This window comes from Pinus tabuliformis, chromosome X, assembly GCF_031772625.1.
Source record: "Pinus tabuliformis cultivar Carrire ecotype Pingquan chromosome X, CPIR1, whole genome shotgun sequence".
Taxonomy (NCBI): domain Eukaryota; kingdom Viridiplantae; phylum Streptophyta; class Pinopsida; order Pinales; family Pinaceae; genus Pinus; species Pinus tabuliformis.
Window position 1 is genome coordinate 1,089,597,492 of NC_142308.1, and position 26,563 is coordinate 1,089,624,054.

Consider the following 26,563-nt stretch of genomic DNA (forward strand, 5'->3'; position numbering starts at 1 on the left):
CCAACATCATTGGACTTAGTATGGAGAAATTATAATTTCTTATTTCATTCAGTATTCATCAGACTTGATAGTTTTCAGATTTCCAGTATTGGCCAGATTGCAGTGATTCCATTGGCTCTATCATGTATGAGCATGTAATTGACATTGAGTCAAGAGCACGAAACCCTCTATGCACCCCAATGTTCTATGCCATGATTTTAGCAAAAAAAAAAGTATTGCCTCTAAACTTGGAAAGGTTTTCCTATCCTATATTTTTTCAATTTTCTGAATATAATGAGATACAATGGCGATAGTCTGTAAATGATTTATGATTTATTAATTACTATGTTACATAGTTATGTATAAGATTCTAAAATTGCAATGATTTATCATTTATGTTTTAAGTTTCATATAATCTAGTTTAATCTTTTTTTAGTATTTCAGGTGGGATCCACTATGTTGAAGACCCTGACATCCCCTAAAATTTGGGGAGTGCTTTTCGATATCAACTACATGTGTTTCCCGACTCCCACATCCCCACATCTCAGATAATTGGTGAAACACTGAATTATCATGATGTTAGGACTATGGCAACAACTAATTATATCCAACAATGGCCTCTGTAAAAGCTTCTTCTACAAATTTTTCCCTATGATTCTAAACCTGAGGAAGAGATTGATAGGCCTTGTGCACTATGAAGTGTTGTGCAGAATGAAGGAAATCTAGCAGTGGTTTATACTAGTTATAAGACACATGATTTTCTGAATGACTTTTTGCACACCTGCCAAAACTTAATCCATGGTTGCACATCTCAGAGAATTGGTGGAACACTGAATTATCATGATGTTAGGACTATGGCAACAAGTAATTATATCCAACAATGGCCTCTGTGAAAGCTTCTTTTACAAAATTTTCCCTATGATTCTAAACCTGAGGAAGAGATTGATAGGCCTTGTGCACTATGAAGTGTTGTGCAGAGATGAAGGAAATCTAGCAGTGGTTTATCCTAGTTATAAGACATGATTTTCTGAATGACTTTTTGCACACCTGCCAAAACTTAATCCATGGTTGCAAAAGAGATGGAGTTCTTTAAAAGCAGATCAACTATCAAAACACACTGGGAAACTCCTAAAATTACAACAAAATCAGAGCAAGGCAACCAAAAGGAAGGCAATCTCTTCTCTGGCTAAATTCTTAACAAGAAGAGCACCATGGCAGAGCTCAAGATCTTCAACATTGTCAGATATATTGCAATCAAATGACAGTATAGATATTGGAAACTGTGAGAATATAGAATGAAATTGTGCAAGCAAATGCCTTGAACTGATGGACTGTCAAGATGTGATAGCCTATTCCTTTCCAGAGTTAATGATTACAAAATGCCTCTCAAATTTACTTAACTCTGCTCCGTTTTCCAGAAAATCTATCAACAAACTGCAAAATATTGTATCACCTTATTGAGCAGCATGTTCAGACTAGGAGACATAAGGTGGCCTTTTTATAGAGACCCAACTGACAAAATCAAAAGTTTGACAGCTTCTAAGATAGAAATTTTAAAAAATCACATAATTGTGTCTAACCTAAGAGGGTTTCCTTGGAAAAATAACTCTTTCAAGAGAATTCAAACGCATGTCTACTATATATTGTCCAAGAACTGGTAATTTCATACCTTAGGACCTTAAATTATCTAATAAAGGAAACACGTCCAAGCACTAGTAATTTCATACCTTAGGACCTAATATTTTAATTATCTAATAACGAAGACCTATGATTATATCAAAACCCGATCTGACGTGATCACTCCTCTAAATAAACATCCAAGTCCATAAGATCACCCACTATCCACTTGGTCCATTAATTTTGGTTTGCTTCTCTTAACTATGATGGGGCCATCAACATACAGAGGCAGAACTATCAAATGTTGTCAAAGAAACTGCAGGATGATGCCCGTGAGCATTTGGAAGGGGCATTGTAGAGGAAATGGATAACATCAAGGACACTCCTAAAAAATTTGTGATGTGTCTTTTATTTATGAGATTGATGAGCTGCAGCACACCATCAGTGAGAGCAAAGCCAAGATTAATGAAGGCAGCAATATGGTCCAGGAAATACCTCCAGATCAGTTAAAAAACTGTAAATGGAAGTAGCTAAGCTCAATCACTAAACCACAACAGTTTAATGGAGGTTACGTAAACTACGAAAAAGGCTCCTTAAATATGACTTTAAATACTTTGTTTGGAGGTTGGGCTTCAATCACAGTTTTTCCTGTTGTGCATCCTTCTCTCTATGAAAGTAAATGTAACAGTTAGTGTTTATATCATAGATGAATAATCTCCAATTAATCGAATTAATCTTGATTTGTTAAAATTGGCAATTAGGGCCAAACTCCACATGGGTCATCTTATTTATGACAGCTGATATTTTTCTTGGATTCAATATTGATCTAAAGATCATCCGATTCCAACATGTACAAATGAAGTTATGAATTTATTTTGATTATGGACAAATTGTCAAGGTCAGCAAGCAAACTTATGTAGGCTTACAAGCCCAACAGTCACGTCTATTCATCCTCAACGTTTGCTATAAATACATGATGCCTTAGCCTCATTTGGACACACTCATCCTCACACATCTCTCTTTCCTCATCTGTTTGGGTACACATTTTCTGGGCAGCTTTCTCTCTCACATGTGCGAAGGAAAGGAGGACGAAATTGTGTTTTGGGCATTGACCAGCGTTGACCTGTTTGACTGCGTTTTTTGGTGAGATACTTCTATTTGGGCAGGATGCATTTCTGGGCACAGAAATCAAGGTCAAACATTGACTTTGACCAGCATTGACTGCAGCTAGGGCTGACCGCAGGGTTGGCTGTTTGACCAGGTTTGACTGGACTGTTTTGGGCTGTTTTGAGGGCTGATTCATCTTGTTGTTTGGAGGCCAAAGTTGACTGAAGTTGACCATTTTGTTTAGGGTCAAATCTTCCCTCTTGACCAGCATTGACTTTTCTGGTTAGGGCTCTTTCACTGTTGTTACAAAATATCAGATTTGTAAATTGTACTATCTCTCTCTGCTGAACTATTGAAGACTAAAAGAAAAAATGATCAAGGGTTTCCCCACATTGGGGTTTGTCCCTGGCTGGTGCCACATCTTGTGTCCTCGTGTCTTGGCTTGTCTTCTACTGTTTATGTTCTATCTGCATTTTACTATCATGTTGATGTGATTGCTAATCTGGATATTGATATTGGGCTAATAAAGAAATTGAAGTAAAATTGCTCTAAAGCATAAAACATACCATTGTTGTTTAAAATTAACATGGTATCAGAGGTGAGGGGAAGACAAAGCCCAAGCAAGAGTGAAAGAGCAATCACCAAAGACAGTTGGACAAGGGCAAAAGGCTCTATGGGTTCCTCATCCCGCTGAAGACAAGCTCCATGATAAATCTGACTATCATGGATGGAAGATGTCTCTTGATTTGACCTTGGAAGAACAAGAAGTGGATTATGTGAAGGGTAAAATCCCTGAACCTCCTTCAAATGCACCGACTGTTGCGAAGACCAAGTACAATAGGGATGAAGTCAAAGCAAAGAAGATTATCAGAGATTCCATTGACAAGCATCGGGTGGCTTACATCTCCGAATTGAAGACCTCTAAGGAGATCTACGACAAGTTGATCAGCATGTTCAAGGTTAGTGATGCTAATCAAATTTTATTTCTCAAAAATAAGTTGAAGGATATTAAGAAGGGCAAGGACAAGGATATTCAATCCTACTTCTTAAGGATCACTGAGATCAAGAATGATCTACTTTCGATTGGAGAGGTCATTCATGACAGGGAACTTACTATCACTGCCCTTGGAGGACTCCCACCCAAGTGGTATATATTTAGAACCACTATTCTCAATAATGATTGAATTCCAAGGTTTGAAGAATTGATGTCGAGATGCATTCAAGAAGAAACAAGAATGGTGGAGCAAGAAATGCCTTCTAATAGAAGCAACCCCACTGCATTCTCCGCTCATGCCAAAAGGAGAAATAATGCAGGGTCTAAAGGCCATTTCAATGGAAGGCCTGGATCTAAGGGAGGGAGGGAGGAAGGGCAGGTGCTTTGTTTGCAATAAATTTGGCCATTATGCAAGGGAGTGTCCAACTAGAAGGGACACATCGCATGATGATGATCACAATCATTCAGGGGCAACTTCAACAACAACGATCAAAGGAATGGCAAGTCCAATGGAAAAGGAAAAAGGAATGCAGGACATCAAGGAAATGGTCGATCCTCCAAGAAAGCAAGGAACTCTAGGTATGAAGAATCAAATGTTGTTAACAATAAGCAAAAGGAGTACTATCTTATATCGGCCCTCTCCACTACCTCTCCACCGGACACTTTGGGGAATTGGCTAATTGATAGTGGTGCCTCAAGGCACTTCACCGAATACAAGGAAGCTCTCTCTAATCCAATAGAGGAGACAAACTTGGAGATTATCCTTGGAGACGATGCCACCTATCCCGTGAAGGGAGTAGGGAATGTTACCCTTCAATTGAATCAAGGTAACACTTCATTTACAAAAAGTATTATATGTACCCGATCTCAAGAAGAACCTGGTGTCCATTTTGGCAATGGAAGACAAAAAATACAACGTGGCATTCGTCGATGAAAAGATATGTGTTTGGAAAAGAAATTTTAAAGATGCTTTTACTCTTGGGTTCAAGGTTGACACTTTGTATCAAGTTGGAGGAAGTCCATTGGGAGCCATGTCTTGCGACACATCTCTACAATCTAAACTATGGCACTGGAAATTTGCCCATCTTCATTATAAGGCTCTACCCAATGTGAGACAGATGGTGACAAGTATGGCCGAGTTCAATGTAAAGCATGAAGGTGTATGTCCCGGATGTGCCGAAGGAAAACTTACAAAAGGACCATTCCCCCCAAGTAATAGCAAGACCACAAATATATTGCAACTGATCCACTCCCATATATCTTATATGATGCCCATAAACTCTTTGGGAGGGTACTTATATTATCTCACCTTTACGGATGATTATTCTCGCAAGCCCTAGATCTACTTCTTGAAAAAGAAGGATGAAGTGTTCACCTGGTTCCATCACTTCAAAGCCTTGATCGAAAACCAATCCGAGAAGAAAATCAAAATATTGAGGACTGACAATGGGACTGAGTACAAATCCAATGAATTCCATGATTATTGCAGAGAAGTTGGCATTAAAAGGGAGACAACAACCCCATACACTCCCGAGCAGAATGACGTAGTTGAAAGGAAGAATCGTACTATTGTAGAAGTTGTTTGTGCCATGCTTCATGATCAAGGGCTTCTCAGGTTCCTATGGGATGAAGCTGCAAATACCACCGTGTATGTTCAAAACCAATGCCCTTATCAAGCATTGGACTCCAAGACTCCTGAAGAAATGTTCACTGGTAAGAAACCCAATGTCTCTCATTTTAGAAATTTCGAAAGCCCCGTTCGGTGCATCAAGGAAGAAAGGAATCTTTGTGGGCTATAGTGAAAATTCTAAGGGTTATAGAATTTATGTGGTTGGTCAAAGGGAAGTTGAGATAAGTCATGATGTCACCTTCGACGAAGATATGTTGAAATTTGGTACCGGAGGACAGGTGGTTCCCTTAGGCTTTGATCTTTGGCCTAGGGAAAAGTGTCCAAAAAAATTTAATTTTTCTCCTAAAGTGACTTTATAATTTTATAAAGTTAAATCTAATTTAAAAGTGACTTTAAGTGATAAAGTTACTAAGTCTAATTTTAAAGTGACTTTTGTAAAGTCAATGAAAAATTAGAAAGGAAAAGTGACTTTGGAAATAAATGACTAAGTGGGTCTTTATTAAAGTGGGGTGACTTAAAAAATAAAAAGTGAGATTTAAATGAGCATTTAATCTCAGCCATTGATCTAAATCTATTTCGGCCATTGGATTTAGAGATCACCCAAAAGTCACTAGGGTCACCCAAAAGTCACTAGGAGTTATATTACGGGAGGAAAAGGAGGAAAAGATCACATTCGATTCAATTCTTTCATAAGCAGATTGGGAGAAGGAGAGCAAGAGAGCAAGAGAGATTTCTGAGCAGGGAGGAGAAAGAGACAGCAGCTTGGCACACATTCCAAGGCAGCAGTTGAGCAGATTTGTATAGCTGATTCAGCACACAGTGAAAGACCGTTTTTTGCACGATTTTCGAGGAGAGGTTTGCACAAAAATCGAGGAGCAGTTTGCTATTTTTTCTGCACGCAAAACGAGGGCCATACATTAATGCTGAAAGTGGGCACGAAAATCGAGGAGACCGTACAGCATTTATTGCTGTCCTGTTTGTTGTAATTTCCAGTTTGCTGTGAAGCATGGGAAAAGAGATAAGTTGTAAATTTGCTTGCTGATTTTTTGCTGAAAATTTCTCACTGTAAAAGGCAATTTTCAGAAATAAAGAAGAGCTCTCAAACTGGTTTTCTCCAAGAGTTGTAGGGGGGTTTTCCAGGGTCACATTGACCAAAAATCTCAGTGTTTAAATGTGTTTTAATGTCTGTTTATTACTGCTGATTTTTATTTCTGCAATTTCCAGCATTCTGTAAAATTTCCTGAATTTGTGTTTTCAGCAAAAAAAGAAAATTCAGCTTGTTAAATGTATGGTTATGGGAAAAGGCATTTAACTATATGGAAAAATAAGGAGAAACTGAAAACCGGGGTGGGAAAACAGAAATTTCTACATGGTATCAGAGCTTGAGTGCTGAAGGGCAGTTTGGGACAACAAAAGAAAAAATTACAGTTGCTGATTTTTCACTCAGAAAATTCCAGCAAGCTGATTTTTTCATAAACAGCAGTTTTATCTTTACTACAGCAGTGCTATTTTTCAGTTTTAGGACAGCAGGATGTCACTGGGATTGAGGGTGGAGGATAGGCTGGATGGGCATATAAATTACAGCGTTTGGAAGGAGAGAATGCAGAGTATCTTTAAGGAGGCAAAAGTCTGGGATATCATGGTGCATACCACACAGAACCCTGTTGTTGTGCCCACTGATGCTACTCAGTTGACAGCTTATAATAAAAAGAACAACAAGGGTAAGAGGCTGATTCTAGACGGAATCAAAGACCATTGCATTCCTCATGTGAGAGGAAAGAGCAATGCCCATGAGATGTGGACAGCATTGTCCAATCTCTACCAGAGTACCAATGAGAACCGGAAGATGGTCCTGAAGGAGAAGTTGAAGAACATTAAAATGGGTAATGATAGTGCAGCTGGATATCTCACAAAGATTACTAATGTGAGAGATGAGTTGGCAGTGATTGGAGAGGCCATCCAACCACTGAGTTGGTGCGGATTGCAGTGAATGGCCTCCCTCGTTCATGGTTGAACTTTGCTGATGGGGTTTGTGCACGTGAGACCCTTCCCACATGGGAGAGGTTTTGGGATGATTGCATTCAGACAGAGATCAGGAAAGGTCAGCTTGGGGCAGTCAAGCCAATTGAGCAGGATGAGGATGTAGCACTGGTGGCAGTAGGCAAGAAAGGCAAAGGGAAGAACCAGGCTTCCACAAGCAGTGGTGGTGGCAAAGGCAAAGATAAAGGTAAACAGGGGAACACACAGAAGGACTATTCCAAGGTGAAGTGTTGGAATTGTCAAAAGATGGGACACTATGCAGTTGTGTGTTCGGAGAAGAAGAATAAGAAGGGGAAGAACCAGGACGTGGCAGCTTCAGCAGAGATTGAGAACTTTGCTGGTCGTTTTGACCGAGAGTTTGCGTTCACTACGTGTGAGTCCTCTAGTGCAGGATCACCTGCCACACAGGTTCAAAGGGAGCATGCTTTTCCCTCGATTAGCGGAGCATCTTCAGGTATCTGGTATGTGGACAGTGGGGCTTCACGTCATATGACAGGAGTCCGTGAGTACTTCTCAGAGCTTTCAGAGAGTGGCACTAATATTGAGGTAGTACTCGGTGATGACAGAGTTGTTAGAGCAGTCGGGGTGGGGACAGTGACATTTCAGAGGGAGTCCAAACCTTCCCTGAAGGTGTCAGAGGTTCTTTATGTGCCAGGGATGAGGAAAAACCTCATATCTGTCTCAGCTTTGGAGGACAGAGGATATGAGGTACTGTTCAGGGGAGGACAGGTGTTGATGTATCCCAGGGGCACTCCAGCGGATTCAGCTAGAGTGATAGGTGTACGCCATGCAAAGGTGTACAAGTTTGCATTCCAGCCCCTTTTGGCATTGAGCAGTAGTACCGACAGCAGAGCTAGCAGTTCTTAGCTGTGTGAGATTTGGCACCGCAGGATGGGACATATGTATCATGGAGCCTTGAGGACATTGCGGGAGATCACTACAGGTGTGTCAGTATCAGTACTGATCACTTTGATACTTGCAGAGGTTGTGCGATGGGCAAATTTGCCAAATCCCCTTTTCCCAGCAGTGACAGCAGAGTGACGGGGATACTTGATTTGATTCATTCCGATGTGAGCGATCGGATGTCTCATGTTTCCTTGAGTGGATATGAGTACTATGTTTTATTCATTGATGATCACTCCAGGAGGACCTGGATTTATTTTTTGAAGACCAAGAGTGAGGTCTTCAAGCGGTTTCAGGAGTTCAGAGCTCTTGTGGAGACTCAGACAGGTCGAAAGATCAAGTCCTTGAGGTCGGACAATGGAGGAGAGTACACCCTTGGAGAGTTTGTTGACTATTGTGCGGAGGCAGGCATTAGGAGGGAGTTCACTGTTCCTTACAACCCCCAGCAGAACGGGGTTGCAGAGAGGAAGAACAGATCCATCATAGGGGCTGCCAAAGCCATGTTACATGATCAGGGGTTGCCATTGTTCTTGTGGGCAGAGGCCTGCAACACAGCTGTTTACTTGCAGAACAGGAGTCCGCATCGTGCCTTGGAGCACATGACTCCGGAGGAAGCTTTCTCTGGGAAGAAGCCTGATATTGGTCATCTTCATATCTTTGGATGCATTACATACTCCTATATACCCAAGGAGAAGAGGACCAAACTAGAGCCCACCGCAGAGAAGGGTATCTTTGTGGGCTACAATGAGACCTCAAAGGCCTTTCGGATTTACATTCCTGCACAGAGGAGAGTTGTTGTCAGACGGGATGTGAAGTTCGAGGAGGACAGGGCCTTTAGGAGGTCACGGGAGTTAGAGTATCTGGATCAGCCAGACCCTCAGCAGCAATTGAGTCAGTCGCAGGGATCAGTGGGCAGGGATCAGGAGGATCCGGAGGTACATCTATGAGGATGTCAGGGCCGTCAGTGAGCAGTGGCTCGCCGAGCCAGAGGGGTGGTGCTCCGGGCAGCATGCAAAGCAGTTCACTAGGGAGTCCACTGATGGACAGTTCACACGGTACCTCAGCTTCTACAAGTTCAGGTGCAGGCAGGAGGACAGCAGACAGATAGTCAAGAGTTCGGGCTACTGATGGTGATGAGGAGGAGGAGTTTCATTCTCCTATGGGAGAAGCATGCTCAGGGAAGAGAAAGCCCAAGTGGCTTCAGGACACCTTGAGAGATGCCACATCTGTTGCTGAGCCGAAGAGGCCGGTCAGAGAGAGTAGACCACCTGAGAGGTTTTGTAGCTATATGGCGATGGTTACCAGCATCCTTGACTCTGAGCCTTCTAGCTATGAGGAGGCAGCTAGCCAGCAGGTCTAGAGAGAGGCCATGCAGGAGGAGTATTCTTCTATCATGAAGAATGATGTTGGGAGGTGGTGCCGAGGCCTGAGGGCAAATCCGTGGTTACTTCCAGATGGCTTTACAAGGTAAAGCATGCTGCAGATGGCAGCATTGAGAAATTCAAAGCGAGGTTTGTGGCTAGAGGGTTCTCCCAGGTAGAGGGAGTTGATTATGAGGAGACCTTCGCTCCCGTGGCTCGATATACTTCGATCCGCTCCATTATATCGATAGCAGCAGAGATGGGTTGGAAGATCCACCAGATGGATGTGAAGACCACATTTCTCAATGGCTTCATACAGGAGGAGGTGTACATTGAGCAGCCACAGGGCTTTGAGGTGCATGGGAAGGAGTCCCATGTGTGCAGACTGAAGAAGGCCCTTTATGGCCTGAAGCAAGCTCCCAGAGCTTGGTACTCCAGGATAGATACATATTTGCAGGGGATGGGTTTCACAAAGAGTGAGGCAGATCCGAACCTTTACTTTATTGTGATTGGTGAGGAGCCTCTCATTCTGGTGTTGTATGTGGATGACTTGATCATTACAGGTGCAGAGAGACTCATAGAGCACTGCAAGAGAGATCTTGCGACGGAGTTTGAGATGAAGGACATCGGCTTGATGCATTACTTTTTGGGTTTGGAGGTGTGGCAGGAGGAGGGGCATTTCTTCCTGGGGCAGGGGAAGTATATTGTGGACATCCTTAGCAGATTCCCCATGGAGGATTGTAGACCCATGTCGACACCAATGATCACCAACTGGAAGAAGCTTCATGCTTCCGATTCCGAGTTGGTGGATCCCACATTGTACAGGAAGCTGATTGGTTCCTTGATGTATTTGGTCAACACTAGACCCGATATCTGTTTTGCAGTCAACATGATGAGTCAGTTTATGTGTGAGCCTAGGAAGGTTTACTGGGTGGTTGCAAAACACATTTTGCGATACTTGCAGGGGACAGTGGATTATGGTCTAGACTACAGGCAGGGAGATGGAGTGAGATTGGCAGGATACACTGATTCTGATTGGGCAGGTTGTGCTTCTGATAGGAAGAGCACTTCAGGGTGTTGTTTTGGGTTGGGTTCAGCAGTAGTGTCATGGTTCAGCCGGAAACAGCAGTCAGTAGCACTGATTTCAGCGGAAGCAGAGTATATGGCAGCCAGTCTAGCTAGTTGTGAGGCTATCTGGCTTCGCAAGATGTTGTTTGGCTTATTTGGTCAGCCGTTGAAACCTTCAGTGATTTACTGTGATAATCAGAGTTGCATTAAACTCACGGAGAATCTAGTATTTCATGACAGGTCAAAGCATATTCGGATCAGATATCATTTCATCAGAGACTATGTTCAGAAGGGAGTTGTGAAGCTTGAGTATATTTCTACTGATGAGCATGTTGCAGATATCCTTACCAAAGCCTTACCACGGGGCAAGCATGTCTCCTTTAGAGACAAGATGGGTGTGGTGAGGAACACCTTCCTCGGTAAGAGGGAGTGTTGAAATTTGGTACCAGAGGACAAGTGGTTCCCTTAGGCTTTGATCTTTGGCCTAGGGAAAAGTGTCCAAAAGAATTTAATTTTTCTCCTAAAGTGACTTTATAATTTTATAAAGTTAAATCTAATTTAAAAGTGACTTTAAGTGATAAAGTTAATAAGTCTAATTTTAAAGTGACTTTTATAAAGTCAATGAAAAATTAGAAAGGAAAAGTGACTTTGGAAATAAATGACTAAGTGGGTCTTTATTAAAGTGGGGTGAATTAAAAAATAAAAAGTGAGATTTAAATGAGCATTTAATCTCAGCCATTGATCTAAATCTATTTCAGCCATTGGATTTAGAGATCACCCAAAAGTCACTTGGGTCACCCAAAAGTCATTTGGAGTTATATTAAGGGAGGAAAATGAGGAAAAGTTCACATTCGATTCAATTCTTTCATGAGCAGATTGGGAGAAGGAGAGCAAGAGAGCAAGAGAGATTTCTGAGCAGGGACGAGAAGGAGACAGCAGCTTGGCACACATTCCAAGACAGCAGTTGAGCAGATTTGTACAGTTGATTCAGCACACAGTGAAAGACAGTTTTTGGCACGATTTTCGAGGAGAGGTTTGCACAAAAATCGAGGAGCAGTTTGCTGTTTTTTCTGCACGCAAAACGAGGGCCATACAGCAGCATTTAATGCTGAAAGTGGGACGAAAATCGAGGAGACCGTACAGCATTTATTGCTGTCTTGTTTGCTGTAATTTCCAGTTTGCTGTGAAGCATGGGAAAAGAGATAAGTTGTAAATTTGCTTGCTGATTTTTTGCTGAAAATTTCTCACTGTAAAAGGCAATTTTCAGAAATAAAGAAGAGCTCTCAAACTGGTTTTCCCCAAGAGTTGTAGGGGGTTTTTCCAGGGTCACATTGACCAAAAATCTCAGTGTTTAAATGTGTTTTAATGGCTGTTTATTACTGCTGATTTTTATTTCTGCAATTTCCAACATTCTGTAAATTTCCTGAATTTGTGTTTTCAACAAATTTATTTTTTTCAGCTTGTTAAATGTATGGTTATGGGAAAGGGCATTTAACTATATGGGAGAAATAAGGAGAAACTGAAAACCGGGGTGGGAAAACAGAAATTTCTACAAGATATGGCCCTCAGCGAGATCAACAACCTTCCTATCCCAAGGAAGGGTAAAGAAGCTGACACCAAAAAACAGGGTGCAAAAGAAGATGAATGTTAAAATTAGCAACTAGGGCCAAACTCCATGTGGATCATCTTATTTATGGCAGCTGATATTTTTCTTGAATCCCTCTCATCGAGAGGTGTAGGATTGATCTAAAGATCATCCAATTCCGATAAGTATTCATGGAGATCTGAATTTATTTGTGTTATGGGACAATTCGTCAAGGTCAGCCAACAACCAAATAACCCCCATGTGTGCTCAACGTTTTAGTATAATGGAGGTGACTTGATAGTCATTTATACACACACTTCTTGTGATCTCTTCCTCACCACTTGTCTTTGGGTTTTTGGTGGGAGGAAGAGATCCTAAGAAACTACGCAGCCCTAAGGAGAGGATGCCCTAGCTCAACGTTATCATGGAGAAGGCATGCCCTAGATCTACATGCAGGCAACGAAGAGAAGGCTCTACGTCCTAATATGGTAGCCTACATGGAGGGAAACTCTTATGGTGGACACAAGTCTATACGTTGTCCATATCAAAGCTACCCTAAACAATGTTCATAATATAGCCACCCTAAACATTCTATGTTTTAGCCGTAGCAAAGAGGTACAGAACAGTGTGGGCTATTTCAAGGTCATTGTGAAGATCGAGTTGTTGTTAAGAGGGCCAAGGTACCTTCCTAGAGGGTCGAGGCAAAGGAGGTTAGAGTCAATTCATTTAGTGTTTGATGTGTGGGCTAGAAACTCAGTTTGGAGGAGGTTGTATGCTACAGCAAGGCTGTGTGGTAGGCCGCAAGCCATACCACCACAGCAAGGGATAGCGTGGAGTTGTTTAGGGGTTGTCTATGCCCAGAACAACAGTGATGGGAGCCACCACTTCTCCAAGGGTGAGTCGCAGTCAAGGAGGGTTGTTTTGGTGGCTGATCAAGGGTTATTAAAGCAGGCAAATATGCCCTAACCAATCACAAAGATTGCAGCAATTCCACATGGTGCAGCGAACATGGTGCAGCAATGGTTCATGGTGGATACATGGGATAGCGAGTACATCATGCAGCAATCATAGTGTAGCAATGGTACTTGGGACAGCAAAGGTACTTGGTGCAGCAAGTACATGGAGCAGCAATGTATATCATAGTACAACAGTACAATTATGGGTACATTCATGATTAGTGAAGCATGATGAGATGCAGCACAGTGATGATGGGTGTAGATGCAGCACAGTGATGATGGGTGTAGCATGGTGCAGTGTAATGAGGTGTAGCATGATGATGAGGAGCAGCACAATGATAAGTGCAACATTGTGATGGAGTCACCTGGGAGAATCAGTTGAAGCAACATGTCTTCAACTGAGTTCAACTACCTCATGTATCATCTACTTAGAGATGATATATGCTCTTATTTAAAAAGTGTTGACTTCTGTTGTATATGTACTATCTCTCTCTCTCTCTCTGTTGAATTATTGAAGAACATACAAGAAGAATTGATCAAGGGTTTCCCCACATTGGGGTTTGTCCCTAGCTAGCGCCACATCTTGTGTCCTCTTGTCTTGGCTTGTCTTCTGCAATTTATGTTTATGTTCTATCTGCAATTTATTATTATGTTGATGTGATTGCTAATCTGGAAAAGATATTGAGCTAACCGTGAAAATTGAAATAAATTGCTCTAAGCATAGAACATACATAAAATTAACATGGTATCACAGTTGAGGTGAAGACAAAGCCCAAGCAAGAGTGAGAGCAATCACCGAAGACAGTTGGGAAATGACAAAAGGCTCAATGTGTTTGTCATCCCTCTTCAAATTCACCAAGGGTGAGGTCGAAGCAGAGAATATTATTTGAGTGGCGCAGCGGAAGCTTTTGATGGCTACCTAAAGATCACTTCAATGGGAAGTTCGGATCCAAGGTTGAAAGGAAAGGCAAATGCCTTTCTTGCAATAAGTTCGGCAATTATCCGAAGGAGTGTCCGAATGATAGGGACACATCACTTGATGAAGATAACAAGCATTCCAGGGACATCTTCAATGATCGAAGGAATGATAGGTAATGCAGGTCATCAAGAAAATAGTCAACTTTTCAAAGAAAGCAAGGAACCCCAAGTATGAAGAATCAAATGTTGTTTTTGATAAGATAAAGAAGCATTATCTTATATTGGCCCTCTCCTCTAGACTCTTTGGAATCTAGCTTATTGATTGTGGTGCTTCAAGGCACTTCATTGGATAGAGGGATGCACTCTCTAATTTGGTAGAGATGGAAACAACCGTGGGATCATACTTGGAGTCAATGCCACCTATCCCGTAAAGGGTGTAGCGAATGTTGCCTCTCAATTGAATGAGGGTAACTCGATTCATTTATAAAAATCTCTTTATGTTCCTGATCACAAGAAGAACCTGGTGTCCATTTCAGCAATGGAAGTCAAAGGTTTCAGGGTGGCATTCATCGATGGAAAGGTACATGTTTGAAAATAGAATTTTCAAAGATACTTTTACTCATGGGTTCAAGGTTGGCAATTTGTATCAAGTTGCAAGAATTCCATTGGGGACCATGTTAGTTAGTTAACACATCTCATCTATAGCACCGGAGGTCTGCTTATTATGGGGCCCTACCCAATGTGAGTCAGATGGTGACAAGGATGCCTGAATTCAAGAAGAGCATGAAAGTACATGTCCGAGACGTACCGAAGGAAAATCTTACAAGGGGACCATTCCCCTCATGTAGCAGGTCCACAGGTTTAGAACAACGCGAGGAGTTTGAGATTCATGATCAGGAATCTCATGTATGCAGGTGGAAGAAAGCCCTTTATGGCTTGATGCAAAACACCCCGGGCTTAATATGAGAGGATTGATAACTATCTAACGAAGCTGAGATCACTAAGAGTGAAGCCGATTCAAACCACTGCTTGAAGGTTGTGAATGATAGACCTCTCATACTGGCACCTTATGAGGATGACCTCTTTCTGACAGGGGCAGACCCTCTCACCTACAAAAGTAAGAGGGAGTTGGATTCCAGTTTTGGAATGGTGAACTGCAAGCTCGTGACTACCTCGATGGAGCTTAACTTTCAGAAGTTATGTGGTAGTGATGCCGGACCAGATTTGGGATGACTATACTAATGTTGATTAGGCAGGCAGTGTGGAGAATTGCAAGAGCACTTCTCAGTGTTGGTTCTCTTTGGGTTCTGCTTCGATATCCTGGATGCGCAGGAAGCAGAAGTCGGTCGCTATAAGCACTGCTGAGACCGAATACATAGCTACGAGTATGACCTCGTGTGAAGCTGCCCGATTGTGGAAGCTCTTCAGTGAGTTGTTTGAACACATGATGGATACCACTGTGATCTTCTGTGTCAACCAAAGGGGGATTCGATTATTGAGGAATCTTGTATTCTATGATTGCACCAACATATAGACATCAGGTACAACTTTATCTAGGATATAGTACATTGATGAGCAAGAAGGATACATCACATTGACAATGATGTGCAGGTCGCGAACAATCTATCAAAGCCCTGGGGAAAGGTCAAATTTGTGACTTTTCCAAACAACTTGGAGTAGTTGAGAGGCCCTCTTATGAGGGTCCTGTATGATGCATGCATTGAGCTCTGGGAGCTCCGGGGGGGCTTGGGGTACTTCTTGGAGCAACAAGCGACCATAGCATGACTCACACTCCCCTAGTGGTGCGCTGTGTACAGTGTGAATGGTTCAACCTTCCCCTGTGATACCCCGTGGCAACTTATGGACAGGATGAGTGGTTCTCCTATCAAGGCATCCTATGCAGTCTGGGACTCATGGGAAGTACCTCTCACTTGGCCGACGAGTAGGGAATGGGGTTAGGGACCATAGTAGTACTATCAATAGACGCATCATTGTATCTACCGTACTCCCTATGCTAGGATGAACTCCATTGATCTGGGATAAATTGGAACTGACTTCGGGTCAGTAAGAGTGATATGGCTCACTCTCTCTTGGAACTGATCTAGGATCAATATGAGTGGTTTGAGACACTCTCTTGTGATATTGATCTAGGATCAATGAAACTGACTTTGGCTAAGTAAGAGTGACATAACTCACTCTCTTTTGGAACTGATTTGGGATCAGTAAGAGTGGTATGACACACTCTCTTCATATGGAACTAACTACGGGTCAGTAGAGAATGGTATGAAACATTTTCGATCAATTCTTCTTCTTCACGGTTCAACAAAGCAGTGCAGGGCACTGATGGCAGAGATAGTACAGTCTAGCGGATGGAGTTCTCCCTAGTTGAGAGGGAGTATTAAAATTAGCAACTAGGGCCAAACTCCATGTGGGTCATCTTATTTATGGCAGCTGATATTTTTTTGGATCCCTCTCATCGAGAGGTCTAGGATCTAAAGATCATCCGATTCCGATAAGTATTCATGGAGATATGAATTTATTTGTGTTATGGGACAATTCGTCAAGGTCAGCTAGCAACCAAATAACCCCCATGTGTGCTCAACATTTTAGTATAAAAAGAGGTGACTTGATAGTCATTTATACACACACTTCATGTGATCTCTTCCTCTCCACTTGTCTTTGGATTTTTGGTGGGAGGAAGAGATCCTAAGAAACTACGCAGCCCTAAGGAGAGGATGCCCTAGCTCAACATTGTCATGGAGAAGGCAAGCCTTAGATCTACATGCAGGCAATGAAGAGAAGGTTCTACGTCCTAATATGGTAGCCTATAGAGGGCAACTCTTATGGTGGACAGAAGTCTATACGTTGTCCATATCAAAGCTACCCTAAACACTATTCATAATATAGCCACCCTAAACATTCTCTGTTTTAGCCGCAGCAAAGAGGGACAAAACAACGTGGGTTGTTTCAAGGTCATTGTGAAGGCCGAGTTGTTGTTAGGAGGGCCGAGGTACCTTCCTAAAGGGCCGAGGCAAAGGAGGTTAGTGTCAAGTCATTTAGTGTTTGATATGGTGGGCTAGAAACTCAATTTGGAGGAGCCCATATGCTACAACAAAGTTGTGTGGTAGGCCGCAGGCCATACCACCACAGCAAGGGATAGCGTGGAGTTGTTTAGGGGTTGTCTATGCCCAGAACAATAGTGATGGGAGCCACCACTTCTCCAAGGGTGAGTCGCAGTCAAGGAGGGTTGTTTTGGTGGTTGATCAAGGGTTATTACAGCAAGCAAATATGCCCTAACCAGTCACAGACATTGTAGCAATGCCACGTGGTGCAGCAATGGTTCATGATGGATACATGAGACAACGAGTACATGATGCAGCAATCATAGTGCAGCAATGGTACTTGGGACAGCAAAGGTACTTGGTGTAGCAAGTACATGGAGCAGCAATGCATAGCATAGCTAAGCATAGTACAGCAATTCAATTATGGGTACAGTCATGGTTAGTGAAGCATGATGAGATGCAACACAGTGATGATGGGTGTAGCATGGTGCAACACAGTCAGGTGCAGCGTGATGATGAGGAGCAGCATGGTGATGGAGTCACCTGAGAGAATCAGTTGAAGCAGCATGTCTTCAACTGAGTTCAGCTACCTCATGTATCATCTACTTAGAGATGATCTATGCTCTTATTTAGATAAGTCAAAGTGTTGACTTCTGTTGTATATGTACTATCTCTCTCTATGTCTGTTGAACTATTGAAGAACATATAAGAAGAATTGATCAAGGGTTCCCCACATTGGGGTTTGTCCCTCGCTAGCGCCACATCTTGTGTCCTCTTGTCTTGGCTTGTCTTCTGAGATTTATGTTTATGTTCTATCTGCAATATACTATTATGCTAATGTGATTGCTAATCCGGAAAAGATATTGAGCTAACTGTGAAAATTGAAATAAATTTCTCTAAGCATAGAACATACCTAAAATTAACATGAAACAATGTCGAATGTTGATGAACCTATGGATCAGTGTTGCACGAAGCGCCCCCCCCCCCGGTTCCAAGCCCCGAAGCGCGTCCCGTACGGAAGCGCCTAGGAAGCTTGGCCGGAAGCGCCGCTTCGGCTTTTTTAGACGCTTCCTGGAAATTTGGAAGCGCTGGCGCTTCCGAAGCGCCGAAGCACGCTTCGTACGGCGCTTCCCAGACGCTTCCCAGGCGCTTCCCAGACGCTTCCCAGGCGCTTCCCAGGCGCTTCCCAGGCGCTTCCCAGACGCTTCCGTATGCTTCCAGAAAAGCTTCCGGAAAAGCATTTAGAAAATCGTTTTTTTTTCAATTTTTTTTTAAATTTTAGGTGAGTTTGCTTGTTGGGGGTGGGTCCACCTTGGGTTAGGGTGACAAATGAAAGCAAAAAAAAATATAAATATAGCGGATGCTCCCTCATGGTAATGTTAAATTCTTAAAGTAAAAGTGACATTCTCCTTTATTTTTCATTTTCATCCTTTTACTTAAATTTTTAACATTACCATGAAATGACTCAGAATGTTTGAGAGTGGTTCCAGCCTCATTGGACTTCATATGGAGAAAATAGAATTTCATATCCTATTCAAAATTCAGCAGACTTAACAGTTTTAAGGTATTCAGGATCAATGGGATTGTGGCATTTCATTAGATTATATCAAGTATGAAGGTATGCGATTAGCATTTAATCAAGAGCACCAAGCCCTATATGTACCCTGGTGTTGGTGGTGTTAATTGTTGAACTCCTTTGTCACGCGGCACGCCCTTAGCAAAAAATTACCTTTCAATCAAGTCAAAATCATCGATCAAACATGTTAAGCTTTTTCTACCATATTTTAAGTCTTGAATTAGGTAGTTTGATCAAAATTGGGCAATGTTGACTAATATCCCTAGACAATCGAGGTAGAGGCAAAGGCTAGACAAGAGGAGAAGAATCTAGATTCTAGATCATTAATGTACAATGGATGTTATATCTATCTTGATTTATGCAAAAATATGCATGTTTTCATGTCTTCTACAATTAATTTGGTATTTGGGATGTTTGTTTTGAGTATAAATGCAAAAAAATATAAAAAATATATATATATAGCAGACGCTTCCGCGGACGCTTCGCTTCCTAGATTTTTGGAAAATGACGCTTCGGCGTCCCCGCTTCCAAAAAACGCTTCCGCTTCGCTCCCGCTTCGTGCAACATTGCTATGGATCCTATTGATCCTCCTCCTCAAGAGCCCTCCTCCTCCAAGAGGAGACACTCATGGCTTAGGAAGATTCTCGAAGATGTCAAGAGAAATATTGCACCAAGGGGGACTTTTCGTGAAAGCAAGAAGCCGAACAGGTATCAAGGATACTTGACCGTCATGAGCACTATCATTCCAAATGAGCCTTCATCATTCGAAGAAGCCGTGAAGCAACAAGTATGGAAGGATGCGAAGAATGAAGAATACGAGTCAATTATGAAGAATGATGTCTGGGATGTGGTTCCTCGGGACAAATCAATTGTCACCTCTAAGTGGCTCTACAAAACCAAGCATGGCGCTGATAGAAGTACAGAAAAGTTCAAGGCTCGTTTTGTTGTTCGAGGCTTCTCCCAAAAGGAAGGTGTAGATTACGATGAGATATTTGCACCTGTTGCCCAACACACCACCATCCGCTCGATCATAGCCCTTGTTGCCTCGCCAGGATGGAACCTATATCAGATGGATGTCAAGACTGCTTTCTTGCATGGTTCGATCAAAGAGGACGTCTATGTGGAACCCGAGGGGTTTAAGGTTCATAACCGGGATTCTCATGTATACAAGTTGAAGAAAGCTCTCTATGGTTTGAAGCAAACACCCCGAGATTGGTATGAGAGGATTGATAGCTATCTGATGAAGTTGAGATTCACTAGAAGTGAAGTCGATCTGAACTTTTACTTTAAGGTTGAAAATGATAAGCCTCTCATATTGGTACTTTATGTGGACGACCTCTTTCTGACAGCTGCAAACCCTCTCATTCACAAACGTAAGAGAGAGTTGACTTCTGAATTTGAGATGAAGGAACTAAGACTGATGCACTACTTCCTAGGGTTGGAGGTCTGGCAAAAGCCAAGAGAAATTTTCGTATCTTAAGGAAAATATGTTGTAAAGATACTGGAAAGATTTGGGATGGTGGATTGCAAGCCTATGCCAACTCTGATGGAACTTAACTTTAAGAAGTTATGTGGTAGTGTTGTTGAACCTGAATTGGGAAATGCTTCTGAGTATCGTCAACTCATAGGAGCACTGATGTTCTTGGTGAACTCCCTTCTGGACATATGTTTTGCATTTAACACGTTGAGCCAATATATGGTTTAGCCTCATCATATACATTGGATTGGTGCTAAGAATCTTCTGAGATATCTTCGGGGCACAATCACTAATGGACTGAGATACACTGTCGGAAATGTGAGGTTGCATGGTTATTCAGATATTGATTGGGCTCGCAATGTGGTGGATCACAAAAGCACTTATGAATGTTGTTTTTCTTTGGATTCTGATTCGATATCCTGGATGAGCAAGACGCAAAAAATGGTTGCCTTGAGCACCGCTGAGACCGAATACATAGTTGATAGTATGGCCTCCTGTGAAGCTATATGGTTGAGGAAGCTCTTCAATGAGTTGTTTGGACATGTGTTGGATACCACTATGATCCTCTGTGACAACCAGAGTGGGATCCGATTACCGGAGAAACCTGTGTTTCATGATCGCTCCAAGCGTATAGATATCAGGTACCACTTTATCCGGGATATGGTACAACAAGGAGCAATAAGGCTCCATCACACTGGGACTGATGAGGAGGTCGTCGATACTCTGACAAAGCCCCTAAGGAGGTCAAGTTCCTGACCTTCCGAGAACAACTTGGAGTCATGGAGAGAGGAGTCATGGAGAGACCCACTTGTGAGGGTCCTGTATGATTTGGACATTGAGCTCTGGGAGCTCCGGACGGCTTGGGGTACTTCTTGGAGCAATGAGCAACCATAGGGTGAGTGGTTCAACCTTCCCCTGTGATCCCCGTGGCGACATGTAGGCAGGATGAGTGGTTCATCCTTCTGCTAAGACATCCTACCCATGCAGTTTGGAACTCATGGGAAGTACCTCTCATCTGGCCAATGACTAGGGAAATGAGGATAGGGACCATATTACTACCGATGGACGCATCGTGTACTATCATACTCCCTATGCTAGAATGACCGATATTGATCAGGGATCAATGGGAACAGACTTCGGGTCAGTAAGAGTGGTATGAGACACTATCTTCTATTTGGGACTAACTTTAGGTCAGTAGAGAATGGTATGATACATTCTCGATCACATCTTCTTCTTCATAGTTCAGCAGAACAGTGCATTGATGGCAGATATAGTACAGATTGGCAAATGGATTAGCAGATGGAGTTCTATCTAGTTGAGAAGGAGTGTTAAAATTGGCAACTAGGGCCAAACTCCACATGGGTCATCTTATCTATGAAAGTTGATATTTTTCTTGGATTCCTCTCCCCGAGAGGTGCAAGATTGATCTAAATATCATCCGATTCCGACATGTATGAATGAAGTTATGAATTTATTTTTATTATGGACAAATTGGCAAGGTCGGTTAGCTAACTTATGTAAGCTCAGAAGCCCAGCAGTCACGTCTATTCATCCTCAACATTTGCTATAAATACATGATGCTTTAGCCTCATTTGGACACACTCATCCTCACACCTCTCTTTCCTCATCTGATTGGGTACGCATTTTCTGGGCAGCTTTCTCTCTCAAACGTGCGAAGGAAAGGAGGACGAAACTCTGTTTTGGGCATTGACCAGTGTTGAACAAATTTCAGGAAGTGTTTCGACCAGCGTTGACCAGCAACGTTGACCTGTTTGACTGCGTTTTTAGGTGAGATACTTCTGTTTGGGCAGGCCGCATTTACGGGCACAGAAATAGAGGCCAACATTGATTTTGACCATTGCTGACTGCAGCTAGGGCTGGCCATAGGGTTGGCTGTTTGACCCAGTTTGACTGGACTGTTTTGAGGGCTGATTCATCTAACTGTTTGAAGGCCAAAGTTGATTGAAGTTGACCATTTTGTTGAGGGTCAAATCTTCCATGTTGACCAGCGTTGACTTTTCTGGTTAGGGCTCTTTTACTGTTGTTACGAAATATCAGATTTGTAAATTGTACTATCTCTCTCTGCTGAACTACTGAAGACTAAAATGAAGAATTGATCAAGGGTTTCCCCACATTGGGTTTTGTCCCTCGCTGGTGCCACATCTTGTGTCCTCTTGTCTTGGCTTGTCTTCTACTGTTTATGTTTATGTTCTATCTGCATTTTACTATCATGTTGATGTGATTGCTAATCTGGATATTGATATTGGGCTAATAAAGAAATTGAAGTAAAATTGATCTAAAGCATAGAACATACCATTGTTGCCTAAAATTAACATGATTAATACCAATGCAATCAACAAATTCCAAAACAATCCCAATTATTTCATTTTACACTGCAGGCACACCAAGATAAGCTGATTTTTCCCGAGTATGTCCCAATTATTGCCAATTTATCTTTTCAGGAGACTGACAGATTAACTGCAAGTTTTGATTATTTCATCCACGGGATATATTGATTTACTTTGGCTTTATAACCTGGATCCACGGGATATATTGATTTACTTTGGCTTTATAACCTGGAAGGTGTATAGAAGGCTCCTTGTGGGTAGTTGGCAAGCCGCAAAACTACCATCTCATACACATGTTCTTTTAATAGCTAAAGGTTGCTCACATTCTAACCCAAATAACAACCATCATGTACATCCGTTGGTTCAATTCTTTAATAGCTGCTCATTAGTTGCAGAAAAATGCAGCATTTTTAGTCTGACTAGATCCGATATCAATATGGATTGGATCAGAGCATCTTTCAAATTTTAAAGATGTAAAATATACCTAACACTCTATGCCTATATGGAAGATTGAGATGTGGAAGTCCTTCACTAGAAGGTTCTTGTTCCAATCAATGTCACAAAAATATTTTCTACTTTAGTTGCCAGAAGCATGATCTGAATCAAATTTTGGACTTGTCAGAATTGGAAAATTATAAACAAGTATAGTTTTTCCAGTGTTCTTGAGAGATGCTACAAGCACAGTGAAGATGTGTGATTTGAAGATAGCTCTCACCGTAATTTTTGTGTTTTGTAGATAAACTTGGCAGGAGAGCATGAAGCCATTGTGTGTAACCTTTCAAGGACACAGACACTTTACTAGGCGATATTTGCACTAATAGAATAAGCTAAACATCATGCTCCCTTGTCTGTGTTCAAAACATGTTGCACATAAGCATCGATAGGTGTTAGTTTACTTTTGTTGTCACTGCATGGACCAAAACACAACCTATACCCATGCAGTGAGATAGCATTGATCACAACAACAAAAATGATCCCATGACCTGTAATGTCCAGTCTATGAAAAAGAAAGTAGATGAAAATGCCCAATTTCAGCTATGACTATACTTTTCAAACTTAGTGACTGAAAGTGTTGAAGAAGGGAAATGGATTAACAGTGCACATCCTCTGTGCTATGGTATTAAACATACATAGAAATGAGAACTTGGTCCTAGCAGGATCCATTCAAGTAAGGTTTTTTGGCAAGTGTCTTTCGAACTTATCAAACTTTAATTTTGTCAAAAATTGTTCAAGTATATAAATATAACTCCCAAGTTTTTCCAGTTAATTAAGATTATTGTTCAAACAATAATAACAGGATCATGACGTAAACTATATAATCGATATGCATATAATGATTGCTTCTATATAATCAAATATGCTTCCATCCTCGTTCAATGCAGGACCTGAAGAAAATGAACTGTCCCAAATTGAACCATAACAGCAGAGGTTTCAGATAGAGAAATTGAAGAATCAATCTTTATGGGTCCTACTCGATATTATTGATAAAGTGGATCAAAAATACTAGATTTTGACCAGATAGAATGATATTTATTTTTCAAATTTAAGAATGCAATTAAGATAGAATAAAGAAAAAGTAGAAATATAAAATTTCATTAAACAAAAAAGAACAGAAACAGGAGCATACCTAAGTTCCCCACAGTAATTGGGACCAGTCCAAACACCCAATAATGCTGCAACAACCCTTTCAGTCCTTGTAATTGCATCATGAATATTCTGCACAATGTTCCTTAGATGGGGAAGCACTTTCCCACATAAAAGTTCATCCAGGGCAAGCTGCTCCAAAACTGGCATTGCCAAGATCCCTTTCCATAAACCAATGTTCTTTAGCAGTCGAACAGACATACCAAATTTATATGCAGCAATCCGTGCTGCCTGAGATACAGCATTCATAACAGGAATGCTCCAATTTGGCACCTAAGATTCACAATAGGAAAACTAAAATAAGGAATTTACTACATCTAAAACATAAAACAAGCTAACCTCCAGATAACTATTCCTTTCCAAGAAGCTTTGAAACAGGTTACAGTCATACACATGGAACACAATGTTTTATGCAATTTATTCTGCTTCCCTTCTTTACTGATGAACTATTTTTAAGATGTTCAACACCATACAGTCAATTATATTGGAGAAAGAATTCAATGAATCTGTAAGAACCTCACCTGTAGTTCTGCAACTGCTTCAGCCAAGCGCATACGAACTGCTGCCAACAATTCTTGCAGCGCCTCATTTGATGGAGGAATGTAGGTCAGAATTACTTGTACTGCAGAAACTGCATTTTTGGTCCCTTTTGTACTCAACCTATCCCAGCAATGTGCAACTTCATGATGCAAAATTGGTAATGCAACCTTCTCCACAAGACCTGGAACAAGGTCTGCATCAGCATCGTCTGGTTCAAAATCGCTGGCATTCTCTGGCATACCATAATCAAAAAGCAGAGCATGCCTGGATGGCAAACCTCGCACTGTATCAGTAATATAAGACAGAAATATATTAAGACAAGCTCACCTTTTATCTACTAGAACCGGTACTATTTAACCATTAGAAAAAACATTTAGAGTCTAGACTCAACAATGCAAATCAGGAAGTCACATACCATTGCATATTATTCAAATCCGCATCTTCGTATAGTGGATCCCACTTTAGGAGTTCCAACCGTACATATGGGGAGAAAATTGCAGGTGCACTCAAAGACATATAAGCATCACGATAAGTTGAGGAGAAGAGCTTCTTCCATCCCTCAAATCTTTCTTTGACAAGAGAAAGTTTTGAGTACTCTTCAGCTGCATCACTAAAAATTTGATCAGCTGTCTGTAACAACTCATCTCGACTAGACTGATAAGCCCTACAGTCACTATCACTTTCATCACTGCTAGATTCCCCCTCTATATGTTGGTTAGCATTGCCATTGGAAGCAAAAGATGCAGCTTTCTTTGAAGCAGAACGAGATCTTCTCTGCTTCCGAGCTTCATCCCTTCGCTTCAAATCTGTTCGCTTCTGTAAGTTCACATCACGACCAAACTCATCTAACTGAGGTGGTAAATTTGATCCCTCTCTTGCAGCTGCAGCAGCAGCTTGTGCTGCTGAAGCAGCTGCAGCAGCAGTGGCTGTACCAGCACCTTTACTAAGGACCAACTTGGCCGCATTGATTGCAGCTTCTACTTCTGCCATTTCATCAGTATCATCAGCTGCCCGTCTTTCTACAATTGCTGTTGCACGCTCTTCATGTAGCCTCTGCATTTGCTCTTCTAGTTCCTCTATATAAGGAGCCTTGTCCTGCAACAAATTCACCAGATGATGCTCAATCCTGAGAAAATTAAAAATTTCTTGATTGACAAAATTACTAGCAAATATGCAATATATTTATTTTCAAGAAAACTTCACAGGGAAACCCCCAGGCACTTTCCTGCATTTTGCAAATTGGTAACCAGTGTAAACCAGGAAATCTCATTTAAACATAATTTTATGATGACTAGAGCACAGTGATAGCATGGCATGTTCAATTGAACAGAGGATACATAATTATCACTATGCCAGGGGAAATTTCAACTAGCAGAACAAGGAGACCCAACGAGAAGCAACAGATATATAAACATCGAGAAAGATCACATAACCTTTAAAAGGAATTTCAATTTTCTAAAAGCTCTTAAAGGCAAATCGATATTTTACATTAAATCCCTTAAAGAAAGATACAATAGAATTTCATTGCTCAATGTCAGAATTGCCAAAAAAAAGAATATTCAGACATAGCATTAATAGCCTCCAGAATTACTCCAACCATTGGAGACATGCTCAAATGGATATATAAAATGTGATAACAAATTTTATTCAAGCTGGACTAGAAGAAATCATCTCCATAGTTATGGATATATCAACCAAAGAAAGCATCTTCATAGTTATGGATATATCGACCAAACTTTAAACAGGATATTAAAGGGA

The 26,563-nt window shown here is 41.5% G+C and overlaps 1 protein-coding gene across 1 annotated transcript in view; it reads right to left on the reverse strand.

The window, feature by feature from the left end:
- LOC149143613 (transcriptional repressor ILP1-like) overlaps window positions 1-26,563 on the reverse strand; it is a 50,989-nt gene that overhangs the window by 4,392 nt on the left and 20,034 nt on the right. The window contains exons 3-5 of the mRNA XM_089446444.1: window positions 25,221-25,900; window positions 24,787-25,069; window positions 24,249-24,538 (exon numbers count right to left, since the gene is read on the reverse strand). Of these exons, the coding sequence (XP_089302570.1) occupies window positions 24,249-24,538; window positions 24,787-25,069; window positions 25,221-25,900 (1,253 nt within the window). The remainder of the gene's footprint in view (window positions 1-24,248; window positions 24,539-24,786; window positions 25,070-25,220; window positions 25,901-26,563) is intronic.